The 23,564-nt window shown below is 42.1% G+C and overlaps 1 protein-coding gene across 1 annotated transcript in view; it reads right to left on the reverse strand.

Moving 5' to 3' along the window:
• The window catches only part of Diaph3 (diaphanous related formin 3), a 483,673-nt gene extending 467,230 nt beyond the window's left edge, over positions 1–16,443 (reverse strand). The window contains 1 exon segment of the mRNA XM_036199401.1: positions 16,327–16,443. Within this exon segment, the coding sequence (XP_036055294.1) occupies positions 16,327–16,443 (117 nt within the window).
• Between the last annotated feature and the right edge of the window lie 7,121 nt (positions 16,444–23,564).

Here is a 23,564-nt window from a genome sequence, read left to right on the forward strand (position 1 = left end):
ACCACTTTACATATAATCAACTTAATAATACATAATAGTCAAATAACATCAGCAGATTAGACAAGCTCCATGGTGCGAGGCTGGTCCTGTGCTTAAGTAATCATTTACTTCAGGGCCTTTTCAGTGGCTTGTTTGGCCAGAGACATTTACTGTTGTTTGGTTATGCTTCCAGAGTCATTTACTAAAGACATTAGAAATACTCCCCAAACACTAAAAGCCAATAAAAGCAATTTTGGGACAAACTCAGCTAATTCTGTAAACAAAACTGTTTTTTTAATGTAGGATTAGTCCAAAGGGCATAAGAAACAGCCAAGCTTGTTTAAAGAAAAGAAGGCAAGGGGAAAATACTTAACTATTTAAACATAACTCCAAAGAGCCCTTGGGGCTACTATGCGTGATATTTCTAAGAAGTTCTCTCTCTGTCTTTACACAGATAGTCCTGTCCATAAGGACTGCAGAAAGCTCCAGCACCAACTGGTACTTGTCCCTGCTCCAGCTCTAACACCTTTCTTCTGCACCAATCCCCAAATTACTGAAGCATCAACAGTTTAATCCTTTCCTCAATTATTCTATACATAATCTCATAACCTTTCTGGAAGAAAGGAAGATACCCTAAAGAGGCTCCCTCTGAAAAAATGAATCACCCCAAGAAGTTGGAAGTTGCCCAGGAATCACATGCTGAAGCCAGAGGGAAGTCTGAGATTTCACACAGTTCTGAGAGCCAGATCACCTTGCTGGACAGACTGGAACCAAAGCAATGATGGGCAGGACCACACTTTGACAATGACAGTAGACGTTTGCATATCTTCGGCCTAATTTAAACCTAAGCCTCGTATCTGGACCACAATGGTGGACGTGGAGAGGAGCAATCATCCAAGCTCTTGTCTCCTCTTCCCAATGCGCCCACATCAAATCAAGCTATTTCTGCTTGCAGTATAAAGTGTGTCTGTAATTGGTCCATTGAGGATGAGTAACCAGGACTAACTGATTAGGGCTGCCAGAACCCAGGCTCTAATCCTAACAAATCTGGAGAGTCGACCCACCACTGCTCTTCATTCTTTCTGTGCTCTGAGACACTGTCAGATCCATCCCTCTGTCCAGGCTGCCTCTGTCACCCTCCAAGCATTCCTAACCACCCCTCAAACACCCCTGCTTCAGGAGAGCTGCCTAACCTCCTCTTATCAAATGTGCATCTACACACCACAGCCTTCAGGAAATTGTGACAGAACACTAACTGCCCAGAAGCCAAAGGCCAAACCCTCCGGGCCTGGCATCCTGTTCTGATACCTGCCAGGTTTGTGACTGTGGGGACCTAACTGCCTGAGCCTCCATTTCTTCTCTGTACCTAGTGAGGCACTATCCTCAGGCTTTGCAGACTTTCCTAGGACAGCCATGCAGAGTACACAGCACATTAATCCATTTTTTCCCCTTCCTTCCCTAAGACCCTTGCACAGATCACCTTCCTTCATGAATGGCCTCAAAGCAGCCAGTCTTGCCTATCTGGGGCCCTGGAATCATTCCTCTAATCTGTTTTCATCCAGTCCTTATTGCTAAATGCATGCCATCTTGGGGCCCTCTCTCTAGGGCAGTGGTTCTCAACCTGTGGGTCACAATGCCTTTGGGGTCAAACGACCTTTTCACAAGAGTCACCTAAGACCACTGGAAAACAGATGTTTACATAATGATTCATAACAGTAGCAAAATTACATAATTTTATGGTTGGGGGGGTTCACCACAACATGAGGGACTATATTAGGAAGGTTGAGGACCACTGCTCTAGGGCATGGTTTCTGTTATGGTTACTTTATTTCCAGCCCACTTTCTCTGGCTGTCAATGTATGTCCTCTTCTCAGCTGCTGCCCCTTCCCCACATTGTATCATCGTATCTGATCTCCAGGCTAAGAACCCTAAATGGTCTGAGTTTCTCAATGCCATCCCTAGGGCCAGGAAACCTTCTGGGCATCAAGAAGCTAACAGAGAGATGAATGAGATGTTAGGAAAATAAATAGGTTCTACATATATATGCACTTAAGTATAGGCCAATCTTGATTTTCATCAAAAGATGAAGAACCTACCTCCATCTTCCCACAGCCTTTTTGTTTATAATTCCCTTCAGACACTGATGACTATTTGTTTTATAGCATACTGCTTACAACTCATCTTTTATTTTTAATAACCCCTAACCTTCCACAACACTGGGAGCATTTATAAGCCCTCCAGAATTCAATCCAACTTCAAATGAGAATCATCTGAAGTTGTTTCCTTCTCTGATATACAGACTCCTGAGTAATCTCCCAGACCAACCAAATCAAAAGACCCAAAGATGAGGCTTGTCCTGGGTTGTCAACTCTCCCAGCTGACTATAATATAAAACCAGAGTAGAGATCCAGTTAGGCAAGCTATTTGAAATTGAGTCTTCTAATACCTAAACAGTCAGGAAGGAATCTAAAAAGGAGATATAGATGGCCGATAACTGCTGGTTTATTTGCATTGTGCACGCCATCCCTTCCCTAGAATGCCTGTCACGAAGGTGAACCCAGCAGCCTTCTCACTGGCCACAGTTAGACACAGGACGGAAGAGAAACCCAAACAGTGTCAGTCCAATCCCCCTCTCCTCTGGAAACCTGTGAGACTCATGGACATCAGTCTCCTCTTTCACTGACCATGGGCATATACACATACCTGGAACTGAGAGGCCTCAGACCTGGCCATGTGAGTTAAAAGCAGTGAGAGGCACATTATTCAGAGGAACAATGGTGAATCAGATGCCTAGTGAAGAACAAAGTTAGACTACATGGTAGTGAGGGAGAGAGGTGAGAAGGTACTGACTTTCAGTTCTGGGCTAAGTCCACCACGAGGGCTGGCAGTCCTTCGTTTGATTCCTGGAGTTATGCACTATGACCTTACAATTCCCATTCCTGAGCTTAAAAGAGACACCACACAGTGACCTATTCCTTTAAGCCAAATGGCCCTAGACTAAGAATCCAAGCTTGCTAAATTGTCCTTAGGTTCCCATATGACACAGCCTACATTTTCATCATTATGGCCACTACTCTGCGCACTTATCGAAATTACTAATATGCCAAACTGCCCTACAAGCCATTATTATCCCCATCTCAGAGATCAGAAAATTGAGTGGCACAGAAGTGACTTGGCAGAGCTGGTAAGTGGCCGGTCTAAGAATGGGATCAAGGTCAGCTATAAATCAGGCTGGTCTCGTTCCCTTTCCCACAGCCCCCCGCAGCTGTGACAGACCACCAGAGTCACATCTAGAAAGATAGCAAAGGTGAGGCAGGTTCTGAGTTACAGGGCAAAGAGGAGTAAAATCAAAAGTCCAGGGTGAGCACAATTCCAAACGGACGGCTATTCAGTGGTAACAACCCTGCGCACCAAGGATAAGAACTGCAGGGAGAGGAACCGGTCCTGTAAACTGACCAGCACTGGTAAAGACACACATTTTTGTGAGGGAGCTCCTCCCTTTGTTTGATGAAGTTGCTCTCTGAGCTATATAACAAAAATAAAATGAAGATCTGAGGTTTATTTCTCAAATATGTTTTATGTGGCAATTTCTTCTGAGATGAAAAGTTTCCATCGTGAAGAGAAACTCAGTAAGACACAGCATGTTAAGAGGAGGTAAAATGGGATGGGCTACGGCAGTGGTTCTCAAGCTGAGGGTCACGACCCCTAGGGGTCCAATGGTTCCTTATCTGGGGTGAGCAGACGTTTGTTGATGTCTCCTCCGGCACAGTGTCACACAACACTATGTGTTAGCTGAGCTTTAGTGCACAGTACAATCCCTGTAAACTGTATCTTTCTGACTAGGGATAAAGCAGAAGCCATAAAAATAACCACATCCCAACATAATATTTTTAAAAATCACCTCAATTAATTAATTAAAGGAAATTAATTTTTAAATTTTTGATAGTTTGAAATTAACTAAACTATCACTAAGTGCCCTTGCCTAATTTGAATAATACTTTTATTTCCAGCCTCTAAATTGTTGGATCACTTAAACCAAATAAAAAAGACTGCACATTTGCAAAGTGAATGCCTGAATAAAGCGTGGGAGCACAACTGGAATTCTTCCATACAGTTCCAATATTAATAACCACAGTTGTGCTTCCTGTGTCTTTTAGATCTACTAATCAAGCAGGATACAGATCGAGAACCCTGAGGCTAGGTAGCAAGCCATTTGTCAGGCCCGGAATATGAACACCTATGAAACACAGAACTTCCCCTAAAGGAGTTTAGAGCTCCCACAGCCCAGCTACATAGCAAGTTAGAGGCCAGTGTGGGCTACTGGAGATCATGAGATGCTGCCTCAGGCAAAAAAGAAAAAGAAAAAGAAAAAAGAAAAAGAAAAAGAAAAATCCTTACAAAATAAATTTATACAAAAGGAAATACAGGCCACTGATGAAATTTTAAAAAGTAATAAAAATGTTTAGCATAATCACTGGAAAAACCAAAACGGTGTGACCAGAGAGCAACTAAAAAGTCAGTGCTCAATCACACTGCCAGTGCTCCTATCTATCAAGCCTTGCTCCCCACTGGGACACCTCAGGAAGGTACCCCAGCCTCTTCAGATCTACGTGAGAGTCCTGCTTCAAAGTGGTGTGTGAGGAGTGCATGACTGAGAGGACCCAGCCCAGGTCAGAGCACTGCAAGGCAGCTGCTGTACTGCCGAGCGTGTGCCCACGGTGAGCTTCAATCCCAAACAACAGGGTATAAGGTCAGATAGCAGGGGGAGTTTCCACCAGGACGCAGCAGCCAGGGTCAGCACTGCGGCCACTGCCAGGTTCCTCCAAGGGGAGATCTGAGGCAAGACAAGGGAGTCAAAGGTCATTTCAGCTATTTATATTTCACCATATGTGAAGTCACAAGAAGCACAGAATTTGAAGGCATGCGGGATCAAAAAAGCTCCAGGGTTACCTCTGTCTCTGGAGTGGGGGTTTAGCAAGAAACAAATGTTGACAGGGAAAGGGGGCAGAGAAAGACAGAGGGGAGGTCAGGGGCTAGACGCTGAGATTAAGGTCCAAACTCCATGATGTGTGTCCCACTCCAACGAAGGACAGAGGGCCTGGACACAACCCCGGTCTGACACTAAAGAAGTAATGAGAAGAGAAGAGGGGAAGTGAGAGGAAAGCAAGGTCAAAATGTTCAATAAGAAGCTCCTGTCAGATCCCCCAACACGACCAGACTGCGTGCCATGCTGCGTTTCACGATGATGAGACCTCCACACTTCCAAGTGTCATAGAAGGGGAACAACTACTGAAAGGAGGTCAATATGAACTGGTAAGCACAATACCTAACCTGTCACAATAGACATTAACCCAACTAATCCTCACAACAAACCACAAATCCTGAACCCATCCATCTTACAACAGGAACCTGGACTCTCACACACAGATTGAGAACTCTGCCTGAACCTAAACTATCGCAGTGGTGATGGCTGTGGCTCTGAAGTCACAGCCCAGGCCAGTCAGAAAGCGTCTGGTGGTTTTTACACGCCTTTGCCCCACACCACTAGAACCTTCCATAAAAGGAAATGGACATTTAGGATATCTAAATACATTTAAACCTAAATTAATCATGAATGAATGAAGGAACCAAGTGGGATAAAGCTACAAGAAGAACTTAGCTTCTCAATTAGGCAAGCATTCAGATCCTACAAGTCTATACCAGAGATCACAGAAAAAGTGACCCCCAGGCTTACGAGCATATGCATAAAGGAACTGAAAGCTTGCTGAAGGAAACATATCAATAAGAGCAAAACATCCTTTGACGGGAGGCTGGCTGAAGTCAGAACATGATTTTAATTGGAGACCTTCACCCTTTATAAAGAAATGAACCTGTCACATTGGATTTCTGGATGCAGAGTATATGTATTCCATTTTTTATGTTCATTTCTCTGGCTGTCAAATTATTCATTAAAAATGAATTGTAATTGTCATTATGAATTGAATTCTATCCAAAGTTTCAATAAACAAAAACAGTTTAATTCTAACGTCCATAATTAATGTCACCAATGTGAAAACCTTTTATTTAAAAATGGAACATTAGAAGGTTTTATTTTATGATACAAACAAACAGTGGACCTTGGGAAAATGAAGCAATTAAAGTCAAAACTCCCCATATCCTAGGGAAATAGTTCACAATAAAATCACCAAATAGAGACAGGAGTGGTAGTACATGCCTGTAATGCCAGCATTTGGAAGACTGAGCAGGAAGATCAGGAATTCATGGCCATTGTTTGCTATAAAGTGAATTCAAAGCCAGTTTAGACTACATTAGACACTGTCTCAAACGAAATGAATTTAAATCAATCAAATAAGTACATGATTATGGATTCACAATTAATCCATGTACCATACCTAAGGCTTTCAAAATATTCTACAGCATAACTCCTTGGAGGAAGTGCTGCCACTCTGAACTGGCACTTAGCTATTCTTTAACTTGGGAAGGTATGACTTGGACCTCACCTGTCTGAACACAGCTCAAATCCCTCAGCACAAAGAACGTCCTCATTTGATACATTAAATCATAGCCTCCTTCCTTCCCAGTATTTAACATGTACCATGATGCTCAATGATGGAGAACAAAGAAAAGATTAATTCCATTCACAGATCTACTTTCAGAAGGAGAGAAAAATAGTAAAATAAAAACCTGCTTTTTTAAAAAATGTTTGAGTTTTTTTAAGCCCTGTAAGACCTCAAGGAAATTACAGGGAGATAATATAAACGAAGGAGAGCAAAAGGACATTACAATGGGATTTACAAAGTTTCATTTTTTAAAGCTTATTGGTGAGTGCCTTAAATAAAGATATACTTAAGACTGCAAGGCTCTATTTTACCCAAGAAACCTATTAGAACTAACCTTCTGACACCCGCTGTATAAATCCTTCGCTACTGATAAGTGCTACACTATTTCTGTCTCATCATTAAACAAAAAGCTAGGCTGGAAAACCTTTGTTTGATTCAAGTCCTATTAAATCCAATAGTAGTGACTCAGTCTCAGCAACAAATCATCCATCACATTAACTAACAGTGGTGTTAATTTGCATCTTGGTGGTTTTATCGTTTTTTGTTCTGGATTTATGTTAATCTGGCTTAGTTTGAAGATCCCTAAGTACACTTGCACTCTGCTTTATGTCTACACATATATCAGTAACATTATTTTTATTAGTATCCAGGACAATTCCAGAGCATCCCAGGAATTTTTCTCTCAATTTGCAGTAGTCCCCTTGTAGGTTTCTTTTCAGTGTAACTCTCATTTATATGCAGGTTTCACAGTTCCATGAGCCTCGTTTTACAAATAAGAAACACTCCTCAGAAAGCTTTCGAAACCTGTCCTGACCATCGTCATCAGACCATAACCCTGCCTCTACCGTCACCTGGCACTGCCAAATAACGTTTCTGCCTCTGGACACCAGGACGAACAGACTCGGTTTGACTAAGACTGTCCAGAATGAGGAAGTTCGTCAAATACCCAATATGTATGTGCCTTAAATACAAACAGAAATTGCATTGCTACTATTACTGTAACAACCATAGCAAAAGCAGCATGCTATAAACAGCAAACATTCAGAAGTAACAGTGAGCCAAATGCTGCTCCTCTAGGCCTATGACACACTAACTTTTCATCTGCAAAACTGCCCTGCTTTCAACATGAAGAAAGAGAGGCACCTGGAGAGGCTAAGTTACTGCCCACAATTGCCCAGCTCACATATAGCACAGCTGGGATCCCAGGCCTGAGAACGGGAGACTGCTTATGTCATCCACGCCTCTCCAAAAAGAAACAGAACAGTAACAAAGAATGGCAGTGAGCTATGGGAAGAGTAAAGTCTATAGGAAGCACTTCCAGAAAGGCTGCAGCAAGTAGCTGGGAACTTGGTCATTTCAGCAACAAAGCTGAACGTTTTTAAACTCTCAAATTGTCCCCTAATTTCCTAATGAACACTTGCCTTGCTATTTGAGAAAAATTGCTCCAAATGGTAAAGTGTTTCAATGCCATCCTGCTGCTATTGAGAAGACATTACCTTTGTAGGTGCTGTTCAAAAGAGCCTGTGCTTTGATCCTTAATATCCCATGAAGTAAAAGGTTATGCTTAATCTATATTTTATAGATCTAAAAGTCAAATGAGGCTTGGGATAAACAAACCCAAGTGTGAGGTAAGCATATTCTTCAGCAGTTACTTGATTCCTGGTTTAGATGACACTATGTGCCAAGTTAAAGACAATTACATTAGTGGAATACCTTACAAGGTTTTTTTTTTCTTGTATTATTCTGCAAACATAAACTAGTTATATGCATGTTAATTTACATTCTATATAAAAAGCCAATTTTAAATCCAATTTATAAGGCAATAAATATATAAAGATCCTAGGACACAGCAATAAAGTTATGCTATAAAGCAAAGTTAATTCAAGGCAACAATAATAAAAGCATGACAAATTTTAGCATTCCACCAACTGCACAAAGGTGTTTCAGGTAACATCTGTTCGGAAGCAATTGCTACAAGACAGACTAGATGAGATGCAAGGTTTCACAGTATAATAAATGTATGTCAGTTTGCTTGCTTCATAATTAAAGACACGAGTCTTTGAAAAAAGCAATTAAGCCTTGCTCTAAATCTGAGACAATCATCCCTATGCCCACCCATCCTTACCCTCAAAGAAAAAGAGCCACCCAGTCTACAAATACTGAACACTACATATCTCCATTCTCGGCAGCTAACTGTACTCCCTAAAGAGCCACTTGACGCATTTTTCATAAGTAATACATTAGAAGGGAGTCGGGGGGGGGGGGGGGGGGCAGTTTAAAGACCAAGCCTGGACTTATGGCTATATAACCTCAGCCAAAATATCAACCTCTGAACCTCCCTCAGTTTTCCTATGTCTAAAGGTAAAGAAAAAAAAAAAGGAAACATTTGGGGTTTGGTGGAAGTGGGGGGTTCCTTTTGAAAGGTTGGGTTCTATTCATAAGGAAGACTAGAAAGGTTAGGGCTATTTCTTAGAAAAGCAGCCTAAATAAAATGCTTTGCTGGTAATGAAGGTTACTATGGCTGATACATTACAAGACTGTTGATATGCATGATAAATGCACCCAAAGCTTTTATTAAGAACAGGATCTGCATTCTGGATTCTTTACTGGTCTATGAAGTTAGGCCAGCCAGAGTGAGACTCGGTCTCAAAAAGAAAAAGAAATTTAAACAGATTAGATAGTTCTGAGACTTTTCAACATGATCATCCTTGCAACTGTAATACCTGCTTGGCTTCCTAAAAACTTCATCCAGCAGTTCTAGAGGGCAGAAGCCCCACATCAGTTTCTCTGCACCGCCATCAGTGTGTTGGTGGGGCCTCTCTGCTTTGGACATTGTAGCAACAAGTGCTCGGCCACAGGTTGGCCACGCATGCATGGAGAACACTGCCTGACTCCCACTTTCTGATGGCTGTATCACTAACCTGTCTCCACGGTCACATCCCCTTCTCCTCCTCTGTAGGCAAAACTTCTCCCCTCACTCGAGCAAGCTGAAATAATCTACCATTTTAAGCCTGAAAACATGATCTTAAAGTTCTTTTTTGCCATAGAAGGTAACAGTCGAAGGTTCCACAGAACAAGGAGTAGAGATCTTCCTACACCTGCTTCCAAACACACCTAGACAACAAAACAAAATGCCCTAATGGCATTAAGCCTGCTCTCATTTCACCTCTTCCTAAATCTATGGTAAACACAAGTCGTCCAACTTTCTACCTCTTCCCACCTCACAACCTACTTAGTGACGTCACTACCTATACACTTATTAGAGACGTTGTTAATAGTTTTTAGATGAGAAAGAAGCCATATACATTTATTAGAGACATTGTTAATACTGTTAATCGTTTTTAGATGAAAAAGGACAACTCAAATTCCTAACTCACAAGAAACAGAGTACGACTCAAGGGATCAGGACCGTGTGACCATCAGTACCTTTATATAACTCACGTTTACTCAAATGACAAGTCTACTAATCAAACTTTGTAGGAAGCCGTGGCCTTGGACTGAGCATCTGACTGGACCCAATAGCCAAACCAATGAAGTTTAATCACAGTAACTGAGTCTGGCTGGTTACAGAAGATCCAAACACCAGTCAACAGATTAGGCTCAAAACAAGTAACTAGTTCAGTTATAACCAAAGGAATGACTCCCCGGCCTAGAGTCAATTATGCTAATGTCTCTGCCTGATGTCTTGGTTCATAAATACTGATAACAGCATGCTCGGAGTTCTCACAGTTCTCTGGTTCTACCTACCAAATACTATTAAATGTATTGGGATTTATAAACCTTGCTTATTCATAGTGCCCAACTGATCATTAACAATGCCAAAATGACACATATAACCCAGTCCCATGACCAAAACAGGAGGAATTATAAAAATATAATCAAACAAAAGCAATCTACTCAGTAGAAACCATTAGAGACAAGATTTACCCTAAAGGGTATGAGAACTTTTAAAGAATATTCCTAAGTAAAGAATTCCTCTACCAGTTTGGATTACTGATTTACAGGCCTTGTGTTACATACTGGCACCCATACAGATGGAGCCTTCCTTCTCCCAGATGCCACATGTCTTGGTCAGTCTAGACCTGGTGACAGTCAGTGGGTGAGCTGTGTGTGGCTAACAGCAATGGGAGGAAGGGGCCACTGCAAGTCTTTTCACAACCAATAGGAACAGCTTTCTGCTCATTTCTATTCTAGAAAGGAAATAGGACTCAGGCCTGGGAACTACCTACAAGACCTAGAGCAAGTTCCAGGTGTGATGACTCTACTGAATGCTACCTCCCCCTAGTCTCTACAGAGGCATCAACCTTTCAAGTGCACTGTCCCCAGTAGCTATCTCAGCATCTCCACGTATGGTGCCTACTGGATCTTCTACTGAAACCATGGTGGTAGGTTTACAAACAGCACACAGCAAGTGATTCAGCCCAACATTATACAGTTACAGTCCGTCCAGTTTCTACTGTTTACACTTACCTAGAAGGCAGGAAATGAGCTACAAATGTTTTTACCCAATTGGCAAATAACTCAAAGCCAACAGCTTTACAGTCAGCAGAAATCAAGGATTCATTTGTCTTCCATATCAAAACAAGATTCAGTAGGCACCCAGAGGTGGAGCTTAACGAAGACAAGAACCACGTGGGACCAGTTTACAGTCAGACCTATTATCAGTTTGTCCCTTTATAGAAGTGAACAAAACAATGAACTAAATCATTCCTACCCTTGTCATATGGCAAAACTACATTACTTGTTCTAAAAGCTCAGAAAAGGACAGGGTGACCTGAAGAAAAATGGCTAATATCATGTCGCCTCAATCAAGAAAAAGAAAAGAATTGACTTGACATCCAGCAATAAAGCTGACTGAACTACAGATCAGTCACTCCTACAGGCACAGTCAGGATCTGTGATGGTCTCAAAGATCACACTCCATCCGAAAACAAGAGGGACGGTATGGGAGATTAAGGCAGTGAGGGTGGCAGGCTGAAAGAGCTGCTCAGAAGGCAGATGAGTCTGGGCACTGGGCCTTTGCCAAAAACAGAGAGGTGAAGTGGGATAGCTGACCAGGAAAAAAAGTGGTCCTAAACCAGCTGCATGATTAGGACTCTGGTAGAAAAAGCAAAGCACCTCCATAGAAAAGCATCCCCATGCTGTGGGATGTTCTGTATGTCAAATGTGTTGCTCTGATTGGTTAAAATAAATAAAGTGCTAATTGGCCAGCAGCCAGGCAGGAAGGATAGGATAGGCAGGACAAGGAAGAGGAAAAGGCTGGGAACAGGAAGGCTGGGAGGAGACAATGCCAGCCACTGCCATGAAAAGCAACATGTAAAGACACCGGTAAGCCACAAGCCATGTGGCAAAGTATAGACTAACAGACATGGGTTAATTTAAGATAGAAGAAGTAGATAACAAGAAGCCTGCCACAGCCATACAGTTTGTAAGCAATATAAGTTTCTGTGTGCTTTCTTGGTTGGGTCTGAGCGACTGTGGGACTGGCGGGTAAGTGAGATTTGTCTTGATTGTGGGCCAGGCAAGAAAAACTCTAACTACATCCCCAGTCCAGGGCCCCTGGAATTCCACTGGTTTAAAGTGACAAGTTGACTTAAGTCAACAAGGAGGAAAAGCAAACAACAAAGAAATCAAGACAATGTGAAAGGGCCAAAGACTGCCCATATCAGAACTACTAAGGAAGAAACAGCCAAGACACAAAGACTATCAAGAATGCCCAGACAGGTGCAAAAAAGAATCCACTGAAACTTACCAAAATAAAAAGCAACTGCTAAAATCAGATATTCAGAACAAATAAGATAGCAGAGCAGACAGAGCTGACTGATGCCACATTGATGAAACAGAGGACATGTGTGAAGAAACTGCTTTGGACACATCCTTCTCCAGAGTCTAGCTCAGTGCACTTCTCACCCTCACCAAGGAAACTTCTCTTTGCAGCAGATGAAGACCATCATGGAAAACCACAACTGACCAAAAGGCAGAGTTGGAGAGCCCAGTCTCAGTTCATTCATCTAGAAAACAATCCCTGCACCTAAGACTCAGGGAACATTGCAGAAGAGGAGACAGACTATAAGAGCAGGAGGAACAGGAAGTGTGCTGAGAGATTGTGTCTCCTAGAAATGTCAGAGAAGCTATACCCGTGAAGTCTTACCAACATGGATGCCTAAAGAAGACCTGAACAAGGACAGCATCAACAGACATGGAAGGAGGAAACCTCAGGAAGACTCAATCCTAGACAAAGAACTTCAGGCAACTAAGGAATGCTAAGAGCAAATAGTGTTCCCCATGAAAGAGCACACCAACTAATTATCCAATACCAATGATCAGCCCTGAAAACATACAAGTAATTATAAGGAATGAGCAAGTTGTATTCAAATATTTAAGAATATAGAGACAGGTGGTAGTGATGCACATCTTCACTACCAGTATTAGGGAGGCAGAGGCAGTTGGATCTCTGTGAGTTTGAGAACAGCTTGGTCTGCAGAGTGAGTTCCAGGAAAGACGGGACTACATAGAAAATCCCTGTCTCCTGTTTTTAAAAATACACATATATATGTAACAACTAAAGAAAAAGAGGCCATGAATTTGAGGGAGGGGTGGCATATGGGGGAGGTTGAAGGAGACAAAATGACAGCTTACAGAATAGGAAAAGATCTTCACCAACTCCATATCTGACAGAGGGCTGATCTCCAAAATATATAAAGAACTCAAGAAACTAGACATCAAATGTGGTACATATACACAATGGAGTACTACTCAGCAGAGAAAAACAATGACATAGTAAAATTTGCAGGCAAATGCACAGAACTAGAAAATATCATCCTGAGTGAGGTAATCCAGACTCAGACAAACATGGTATGTACTCACTCATGAGTGGATACTAGATGTAAAGCAAAGGACAACCAGACTACAACCCACAGCTCCAGAGAAGCTAGCTAACAAGAAGGACCCTAAGAGGGTTGCATGGATAGCCCTGGAAAGGGGAAATAGATGAGATCTCCATGAGCAAAATGGGGGTGAGGGAGGCAATAGAGGGTAAGGGATGGGAGATGAGAACAAAAGGAATGGGATGGTTGAGCTGGAACACAGATGGAGCGGGAAAGCAATGAAAGAGATACTGTCATAGAGAGAGACATCATGGGGAGAGAGAGAAACCTGGTGCTAGGGAAGTTGCCAGGAATCCACAAGTTTAGACTGTTAGCAATGGTAGAGAGGGTACCTGAAATGGCTTACCCAGTAATGAGATCAGTGAATACCCTGTCATCATAGAGCCTTTCTCCAGTAACTGATGGAAGCAGATGCAGAGATCCACAGCCAGGCACCAGGCCAAGCTCCAAGTGTCCAGTCAAAGAGAGAGAAGAGGGGTTCTGTTCTCAAGGGGCATCAAGATCATGATGGGGAAACCTACAGAGACAACCAAACTAAAGTAGTGGGAACTCATGAAATTTAGATCAATGGCTGTGGACCCTGCATGGGACTAGACTAGGCTCTCTGCATAGCAACACAGTTGTGTAGAATGATCTGCTTGGGAGGCCCCCTGGCAGTAGGAACAGAGTCCATCCGTGGTGCATGAGCAGGCCTTTTGAAGCCCACTTCTATGATGGGACACCTCGCACAGCCTTGGGGCAAGAGGAGGGGTTTGGACCTGCCTCTACTAAATGTACCACCCCATGGGAGGCCTTACCTTCTTGTAGGAGGGAATGGGGGATGAATAGGGAGGGAGAAGTTGGGGAGGCAGGAGGAGAGAAGAGGGGGATCTTTGGTATGTAAAATGAATTTTTAAAAAATCTTAATTAAAAAAAAAGAAAAAGAGGCCAAGAATTTGAGGAAGGGGTGGGAGATGGAAGCAAAAGTCTAATTGTAGAGATTACCAAGAACCCAAATTACTACTAAATGAATTACAAAGTCATGATTCAAATCAAGTCCCACCCATGAACTACACATTGTAGCATGTTTATCCCTCTTAGAACGTCAATAAGTTGCCTTTAGACTTCATTTCACCTTTGCATGACTTTTAACAAATGGCATGATCAATATGGTATAACTAAGCAATAAAAGCCACAATCACCAGCCTTTGGTAAAATCAAGTATTTATTCAGGAATGCCATGCTGTAAACCACTTCCTGAATCATTGACTATGGTAGTCCAGACAAAATATATTGAGAGTATTAATCCAGAGAGTAAATTATAAAGAGATGGCATCATCCCATGGATTCAGAGTGGACAGGATCTTCTATGACCAAATTACTCTCTCCTATTCAGCCTCAGACCTGAGCAGATAAGAGTAATGAAGCACACATTTGACCAATCCACAATGTGTCTCCACCCCTCTTCTTATTTTGCTGCTCACTTCTGTATAATCAATCCCACTGTCACTCACTGTCAGTCAGTGTTCTGATGTCCCTTACCTCTGCTCTCATTTGTATGCAATTACAAGTAAATACTATACTTAGCAATTGAGTCACAATCTATTATATCCCTAGTTTGTAAATCAGGGCTTAAATTCTTCAAATTTTATTTATCCAGAAAAGGCAAATGTTAGTATAACAAAAGAGAGAGAGAGAGAGAGAGAGAGAGAGAGAGAACTTTCCCACACAATCAGACATACTACATGAAATCATCCTCATTACTGATTTTTCCTCCAGCTAACATTAATGAAAAGCTCACCATAGTTCTTCCTTACACATTAAGAACGAAAAGTTCACCTCAGACATAATTATGACTTTCCCATTAGAATTCAGAAACCAACTGAATATAGAACATAGAAAATTGTCATAATATCTTGGCTCCTTTACCCAAAGTCTACATGACTTGAGGCAAGTTCGTGGAGAGTGACCAGGTTTTGCGTCCACCTTTATAAGACGGGCTTGTAGTCTGACCACGCTAAAGGTTATATATATGAAGATCTACCTTGGAAGTATAGTACAGAGAATGTGTACGCTCGTGTTATGTAGGGTAACGTCATGACTTCACAATGAAATTTCATCTTCTCCCCATTGTTTAAAGCCTTAATAGGTTCTTACTTAGATCTTCAACCTCTGCCTTTTCACATCCAAAGAAAATGCCTTGTGCAGAAGGAAGAGTCAGGGCAGCTGTCATTCAGAAGCTATCTATAAAACCGTTGGAGAAGTGGCCAGCCCTACTTACTGTCCACCTCAATGTCAACAAAAATGCTTCCACTTATAAATATACATACCAGCCAATGGTATTTCTTAAATGAAAAATAAATAAATAAAAAATAAATTTTAAAAAACAGAAAATGCAAAGCCAACCCGATTAACGAGTTTCGGATACTTGACTCCTTCCAAACTAAACAAGACATTCTTTAGCACTGACTACACACATCCCGCCAAGTTTGAAAACGAGTTGCCTCAACTTGGAAATATATATCCACCTTCAAAAGTTGTTGTTGGATTAAAATATAGGAAAAGGAGGGGGACTATTAGCTAGAAGTTCACTTTCGGGCTTACAAGTCTGTTATACCAAAAGGGGTGGGGTGAGATTCAACTTTTTTTAAAACTGCAGGATCCGCCTAGATGACGTCAGTACACAGACGTGTTAACTGTTTTTCAGACTGGCCCTAAGCAATGCGAGGCTTCAGACAGAGCAGGGCATTCGTCCCAGACGGGAATCGAATCCCGCCCTGTCACTTGTGGATCTAAGCCAATTAGCAGCTCTGGCCTTCTGACACAAACCGAGCTCCCCGCTCTCGGGGTTGTCAGCCGGGGGAGCAGGGAGCTGAAGGCCCCAGGAATCGCCGCACCCCGTGACTGTAGACCACACTTACCAACTTGGGGCGCTTCTCCCCGAGCTCGTAGGGGCCTGCGGGCGGCGCGGGCGACAGGCCCTTCCTACGCGGTGCCTTGCTGTCCCGGCCGAGAGCGCGCGCCCGGTGCCTCTCCATCTGCCCGGGTCTCGATCGCGACCTGATCCGAGGCCGTGCTCCGCTGGCTCACCTTCCGGGTCCCACGCCGGCAGCGCAGCAATTAACCGCTGCACCGGGGATGAACCAACACATCCGAAATCTCCCGCCACCGCAGGCAGCCCGGTCAACCAATCCCGCGCCGCGGAGCCAGGGACGCCGGCTCCGCCCCTTCCGGGGATGCCAAATCCTGGGTCTGATTGGCCCTTCGGCCTGTCCATTGCGCTTCTCGCCCTCCCTCCGCCGGTGCAGGCGGCTAGCCAGAAGGTGTGTAGTGAGAAGGAACAGGTTTGGAAGAAATGTTGAGCCCATGAGTCACTGGCAGGGATGTGCGTGGGCTTTGGGAGTAGGTTCTTGAAAACTCTAACCGCAGGGCGACTCTCCCGGTACTATTTGAGCAGCCCTGAATGTGAAAGCAACTGGTAAGCCCTGTGATTGGTGTCTGGAGGTGTCGGGTGCCTGGGAGAAGTATTTCTGTGCTGTACTTGCCAGTACCCATGCCTCTTAGAAGGAGTGTTTTCTAGATTTGATTACCGTTTGCATAAAAACAGAGCTGTCACCTCATGAAGGAGCATGGAACCCAAATAAATGGCTATAGCCCGGAACTTGAACTCGGGTTGCCACAAATACCACATTCCAACGTATTAACAGTTTCATGAAGTGTTTGATCATTGAAGCGCAGGGTGGAAAAGTCAACAAGGAACTTTTCAAACACATTAAGAGATTTTTTTTGTGGGTTACAAAAAAAGCATTCAGATGCTATGAGATGCCAGTCTTTGGTTTGAAGTTGGTGGAAGCTAGTGGGCTTCTAAGGAAGAGCAAAGGTATCATGTGATTGTCAAGAATGTTAGATCAAACACAGTGATGAATGACAATTAAGTGAGCCAAGATTATTTGGCCCTGGATTTGCAGCATTCCAACTCTCTACAATCAGGGGAATTCTCGTCAGTCAATCAACCTTGTAGAATTGTTAATGCAGGTGTGGCTTTCTCTGGAACTTTAGTTCACATTATTGATCACTTACAGCATGCCTAAGAGCCTGAGTCTCACTCTGGGTCAACCAAAACTTAAAAGGAACACAGTTCAGACAGTTCACAGTTTAATGTGGTTCACAAAAGTTGACACAAATAACCAATGTAAAAGTTGTAACAGCCATTCAGGGGAAATGCTAAATAAAAAGTAGAGGAAAGCAATAGTGTGAGGGTCAGAACCTGGGGTTAAGCAGCCTCATCAAGGGAGACTCAGGCACCTGTTCCCAATAGGACAAGTAAAGAAAAGAAAACTCTGGGGATTCATTCAGTGTGGTCACACTGGGAAGAGGAGCAAATAAAAAGATCCAGGGATCCCCAAGTCCATCTCTGGAGCACTGACATGAGGTTTGAATTTAAATAGTGGACAAGGGGTATGCATAACTGAACAGTTCTGGTCACCCTGTGACCCTGCACATCCTCATTGCGATGGCTCCTGTGTGTACCACAAGTTGTCAGAACAGTGTCACATCTCTTTCAAGGAGACAAGTTTCTGCTCTGGCTGGCACCAACGTTCAGTCTTTTCCTGGTCCATTATTAAGTAGCAGAGGGGCAAGGGGGTTACAACAGAAAGGATACATAGATTTTCACAGGCAGAAGACTGGCTGAGTGTTCATATAAGGGATAGAGCAGGCAGCAAGGCCAAGAAAGGTCAAGAACACAGAGTTGAAGAAATGTATCTGGCATATATTGAAGGTCCTTGAAATAAAGCCATGTAGAAGAATTTGTTTTGTACACCGAAGGTCAAGTTCGGAGGCTAATGCAGTTTTCTCATACATCACTGTTTCTTCCCCTTTAAAAGTCATCTTTGCCTTCCAACTATTTCCTTAAAGATATTGATCTCCTGACCATACAGAGGTGATGTGAGCCAAGACAGGTAAACATAAAGTATTGATCTCGGTACAAGAAACAATTCCAGGTATTCCACAGAGATTAGCACAGGGGTTCAGAAAAATGAGCCTAAGGTCTGAGTAAGTTTTCATCTCCAGCTTTTGGAGGTTTGGGTTTGTTGCTTTTCTTGTTTTAATGCTAGTTTTTTATTAATGTCATACAATCAGATTTTTGTCCTCAATGAGCATATGCTACTTAAGGCAGCTTCCAAAAGAAGTTGCTAGCTCTGTGTCATGATGAACAACAAAGATGCAGCTGATATCCTTCAGGACTCCTAGGGCAGGCCAGCACAGATACCCGAATGCTGACACTGGTGGAGCCTGTTTTCCAGAGCTGAGCTGAAAATGAAAGCTTACTCTACGATGGCTTCCCAAGAATTTATTGAATATGGGCATTCTGATATTGCAAACTAACATTTTTTTTTCATGTGCTTAGACAAAGTTAAGTGATTTTGTTTTACCTCTAAGTGATTTTGTTTTGCCTTGTTTCATCATGGTCAGAGAGTGCCCTTGTCTGGCCCTGGTGTTCTGCAAGGTGTTGTTCAGCAGAATAGCAGTGCCAAGCCCTAGCTTTGCATGTCGGATCCGTTTCTACAAGCATTGAACCTGCTTCGCAGTGTCAACATGTCGAGAGCTGTCGTTTTCTTTCTCATACCCTTGGCACATAAAAGATTGTAAATGCAAACAAACAGGAGTTTTGAGTTTCTAGTGTCTAAAGAGCACTCTGGATTTTCCTACAGAAATGCACTGCAACTGCAACACACTGTTGAAAGCAATGTTTGTAGAACCTTTAAGTATCTTTTAACACGTCATTTAAAGCCAAAAGCAGCATTGCCAACCTCTCGTTCAGAGCAGAAAACAAAGTCTTCCATTCTACTGAACCAGTTACAGAAACACGACCCTGTGCTGCATTCGTGTGCAAGGGGACACAAAATTAAAGGACAGAAAAGCCAATCGTGGACAGTCTCAGAATCTAGAAATACTATTGTATCATTCCTAAAAACCCTCAATATCCAGACAGTTAGCATTACCATCCTTTTAAGTGGTCACTCTGAATGACTGTACCAGAAAGCTGAGATAAAGAATTGCTATATCAAATGAATTGATTAAAAACAATAGTATGAGTGACCCAACTACCACTGTACTCTCATCAAATTAGAAAATATCACAAAGTCCAAAGCCATCAAGCTTTTGCCTAAGGTACAGAATGTGTGAATTCCACAGATGGGAGAAGTATAAAGTTAGGGCAACCATTTTGGACAACAACTTGGTCAATCTCAGAAAAGTGAGCCAGGCTGTGGTAGCTCACTCACAGAGGTCGAGGCCAGCCTGGTCTGCACAGCAAATTCTAGGCACCCAATGGGACATAGATTCTGGCTCAAAAAAGGAGGCAGGGGTAAGCTAGACATATCTCTTTTTCTGACAGAAATCATGGTGATTTACTTAGTCTGTGTTTTAAATAGGGAGTCAGAATATAATCAAAGTATATCATATTCATAAACAAAAATATGACAGTGAAGTCCATTCCTATGCACAGCTAATGGTGCTGCTGAAACAAAAGAATAAAATAAAATGTTGCAACCTGAAAAAGTATGTTTGAGACAGGACCTCACTAGACTAGACTCTTTCTTTGTTGTCCACCCACAGGAGAAATTCCTGGGCCAATTCCACACCCCTGTGTTGGAGAAACTGCCATTCATTTTGCATTCTCACTAGTAGTGCACGAGGCTTCCAGTCTTGCCACAATGTCACCAGCAATTTCTGATGTGACTTTTGAATCTAATCATCTTAAACAGTCTGGCATGGATAGAGGAGGAACTCCGGAGGGACTGCCCACTGCTGGACTATTTTCTACTGATACGACTTAGGGAGTCTTATACCCCAGTGATGACCCCATCAAGATGTGATAATTCCATCATCACACAGGTGGCTGTGGTTAGAATAATGGGTCACAAAGCTGAACCAAATGGCATGAATCTGGGAAAGGGACTGGTAAGCATGGGGAGGGTTAATGTGAACAGAAGGGTCATATACACATTTGAAGTTCTCAAATCACAACATTAATTAATGAAAAATAATCTAACCTTCCTAGTGCGATGGAAGTTATTTTGATCTGCCACAATTTTTTTTTACAAAGAAAATATTATTAGAATACAGCTGCACTCATTCTCCTAAGTATTCTCTACATGGTTTTGCTACAGAACAGGACAACAGTTACAACAGATTTTAAGGCCTGGAAGCCTAATATACTGGTGATGTGGCCCTTACATGATTTTTTTTTTCTTTAGGCATATGACAGTTACTTTTGTTTGCTATTTTCTTCAATGTGAATAGTTTTCTAATGCAAAATAAATATTGATTTTCCACAGTGGAGCCAAGTGCCTGTTTTTCTGATACCAACATAGGACTTAACATCACTTTTAAAGAAAACAAGAATTCAGTTTAACAAGGTCAAAAATATCTTGCCACTGTAATCAGTCAGTATGGAGAATAGAGTTGATATTATATTCATATATGATTCTTTTTAAAATACAGTCAAGCAATTTGTGCTCTGATAAGTTTTCTCTGGGGTCTTATGCTGTAAGTTCAGATAGAAATTCTTCATAGGGAATGTAATTAGTATAACACAGTTTAATGTCATGGTTAATAGTTTCCAAGAGTGTTCTGATTAGAAAATTAATCTGCCTATGTTTGTAGATGATAGAGCCATTTAAAAGAGAACAGAAATATTCCTGTTAATGTGAGATACTTAACTAAGGTTCATTTCAAAGTGTGAGATGTCACTGCCAGACCACACTCCCATATTGGAAATAAATAGAAAAAATGAATTAGGTAATTATTAAGACTGTTGTACGATTATCACTTAATGGCTTTCTATTAAAGCACAATTACTAAAGCCTAAATATAATTTGTTAAGTCACATGAACTAATTTGTCTGACAATAGCAAATAGTAACTCTGTCAGTCAAAAGTTAAATGTAAAATAAGCGATAAAACCTCTGTGCTGCCCAAGAGATATTTTCAAGTTGTCTTTTTCTTTCGTCAATGCTGGTACCTCATCACCATGTATATTTTCCTTTTTAAATTCTGAGTTAAACTACTGTGTTGTGGATATTCGGTAAAAATAAATATGTGACAAGCCTGTCTTTCTGAGGTCTCTCCTTAAGACGTCCTGTGTCCACCCTCCTCTTTGTGATGCAGTCTACTTGAATGCATCTACTACTGCTGTTCACTCCATACTACGATGAACTGATTGGCGTTTACGTCATTAAATGGTAATGATACATAGTTCATTGCAGTAGTTAGCACAGTTAGCACTCTTGCCTCACTGCTGAGATGTCTGACTTAAAATTGCCAGTTAAGTCAAGCTGCACCACCACACTGTCCTGACACTATGGTCACAAGTCACCGGACAGTTTTATAATATCAGATCCTCACTCCCAGTTCTTAATCTTTCTCTCTTTGCCAGCATCGATTGTGATGACCTTCCAGAGAATCACTGCTCTCGTCTCTCTAAATCATCCTATCTTGACCTCTGCTGGGCCTTTTCAGTTTTGTACTCATTTTTTCATGCCATAGTGCGTCTTCCTATGCAGGATGCTCAAGGTTGGAAGCCTGATTCGGTTCCACTCAGTGGTAGTCTTGGATACCATAAAACAGCTGGGGAAGAGATGCTTCCCCCATACAAACTTGTCTCAGTTTACTTGTTTCTAAAATGAGGAGATTACGTTTTCCCATCCACACAAGGCTGAAAGAACATATAAGACGGGAAAAGGGCATCAAATAGGACATGATTCTAAACCCTCTCCCAAGTGGGCATGAAAGCAGCAATTCGTCTAGCTGGTGAATCAATGGTTGTTGTACATGTGACATCACATGAAACGGCAGAATGAGTCTTCAAAACAAAATGGGATGTAAATCAGTTTCTGAACTGCTCCTTTTTACCATGACCTTAAAGTCTTTCATACATGTTTTCCCCAGTGCCCTTCTCTTAAAATCCATGACATTTTAAGATGTTAGACATACTGTAATCTGTTTATGAACTGTATGCCTATCAGTGCTTTACACATAAAAAGGCAATTTCTCTGCATCCTGACAACCAATTTTTATGACCTTGGTGAAGGATGCTGTTGCCTCTGCTTCCATGCTTATGGCCCACTAAATAATTGGGTATTTTTCAGGTGCCTTCTGATCCTCTGAGAATTTTTCTTTACATTTAAGAAATAGGAGAAATAATTGGCAAGTGTATGGTTGCAAGTAATTGAGGTACAGTGTAGGAAGGGTTTTAGTAAGTAGCTTAGTATATATTATATGCCCAATTAAGATTCGTTTACCTTCACATTCCAAGTCCCTTCCAGTCTATGAAATCATAACTGTACTTGAATATTTTCAGTGTAAACAAAACACCCAGCCTCTGGAAATCCACTGGTGCCCCTTTCCCTCCCAACACCAATGTCTGCATGCATTAGCATTGTTCTTCACTGTTCAGTCAAAAATCTAGAAAGTTCTCTTTGTCTTGCCCTGCCACCCCCACTTTGACACATTATAATCAAGGTGGTGCCAAAAGTGCCACCACAAATCTGGAAAGGAGGAATGGAATGGGTGGCCTCTCTGTGCTAGCCTTTTGTCAGCACGACAAAATACCTGAGAAAAACAACCTAAGAAAGTTGGCTCTGATAAAGCAGACTATCACATGGTGGCATGGTGGCAATATATGACAGAGCTGACTGCTCACCTTATGGAAGCCAGGAAGCAAGGAGAGAAAGTGTGGAAGTGACCAGGGACAAGATACTCCCTACAAAAAAGATATGCCCTAGGTCACCTTCTTTTAACTTGGCCCTGCTTCCTGACAGCTGGGCTGCAAATATGTTTCCATGGAAGAGAGCTTGCCCAGCACGCAGGAGGCTGTGTACTTGACCCCCAGTAACACACATACTCCACTCCAGCTCAACCAAACCACCAAAGTAAGTGCGGATGATGTCCAAAAGCAAGCAAATACCTTTCACCTATGCTCTCTCAATGGGGTAAGTCTTCAACACTTAAACTTCAGGGATACATTTCAAGTCTAAATCCTAAGTCACCTAGATAATTAAACCAATTAAATTAGTACCTATGAAGAAGAAAATTGGGTTTCATTATTATTCTGGGCGAAACGTCTTATGACTTTTACTTCAAAAATAGAGTAA

This window comes from Onychomys torridus, chromosome 9 (assembly GCF_903995425.1).
Source record: "Onychomys torridus chromosome 9, mOncTor1.1, whole genome shotgun sequence".
Lineage (NCBI taxonomy): Eukaryota > Metazoa > Chordata > Mammalia > Rodentia > Cricetidae > Onychomys > Onychomys torridus.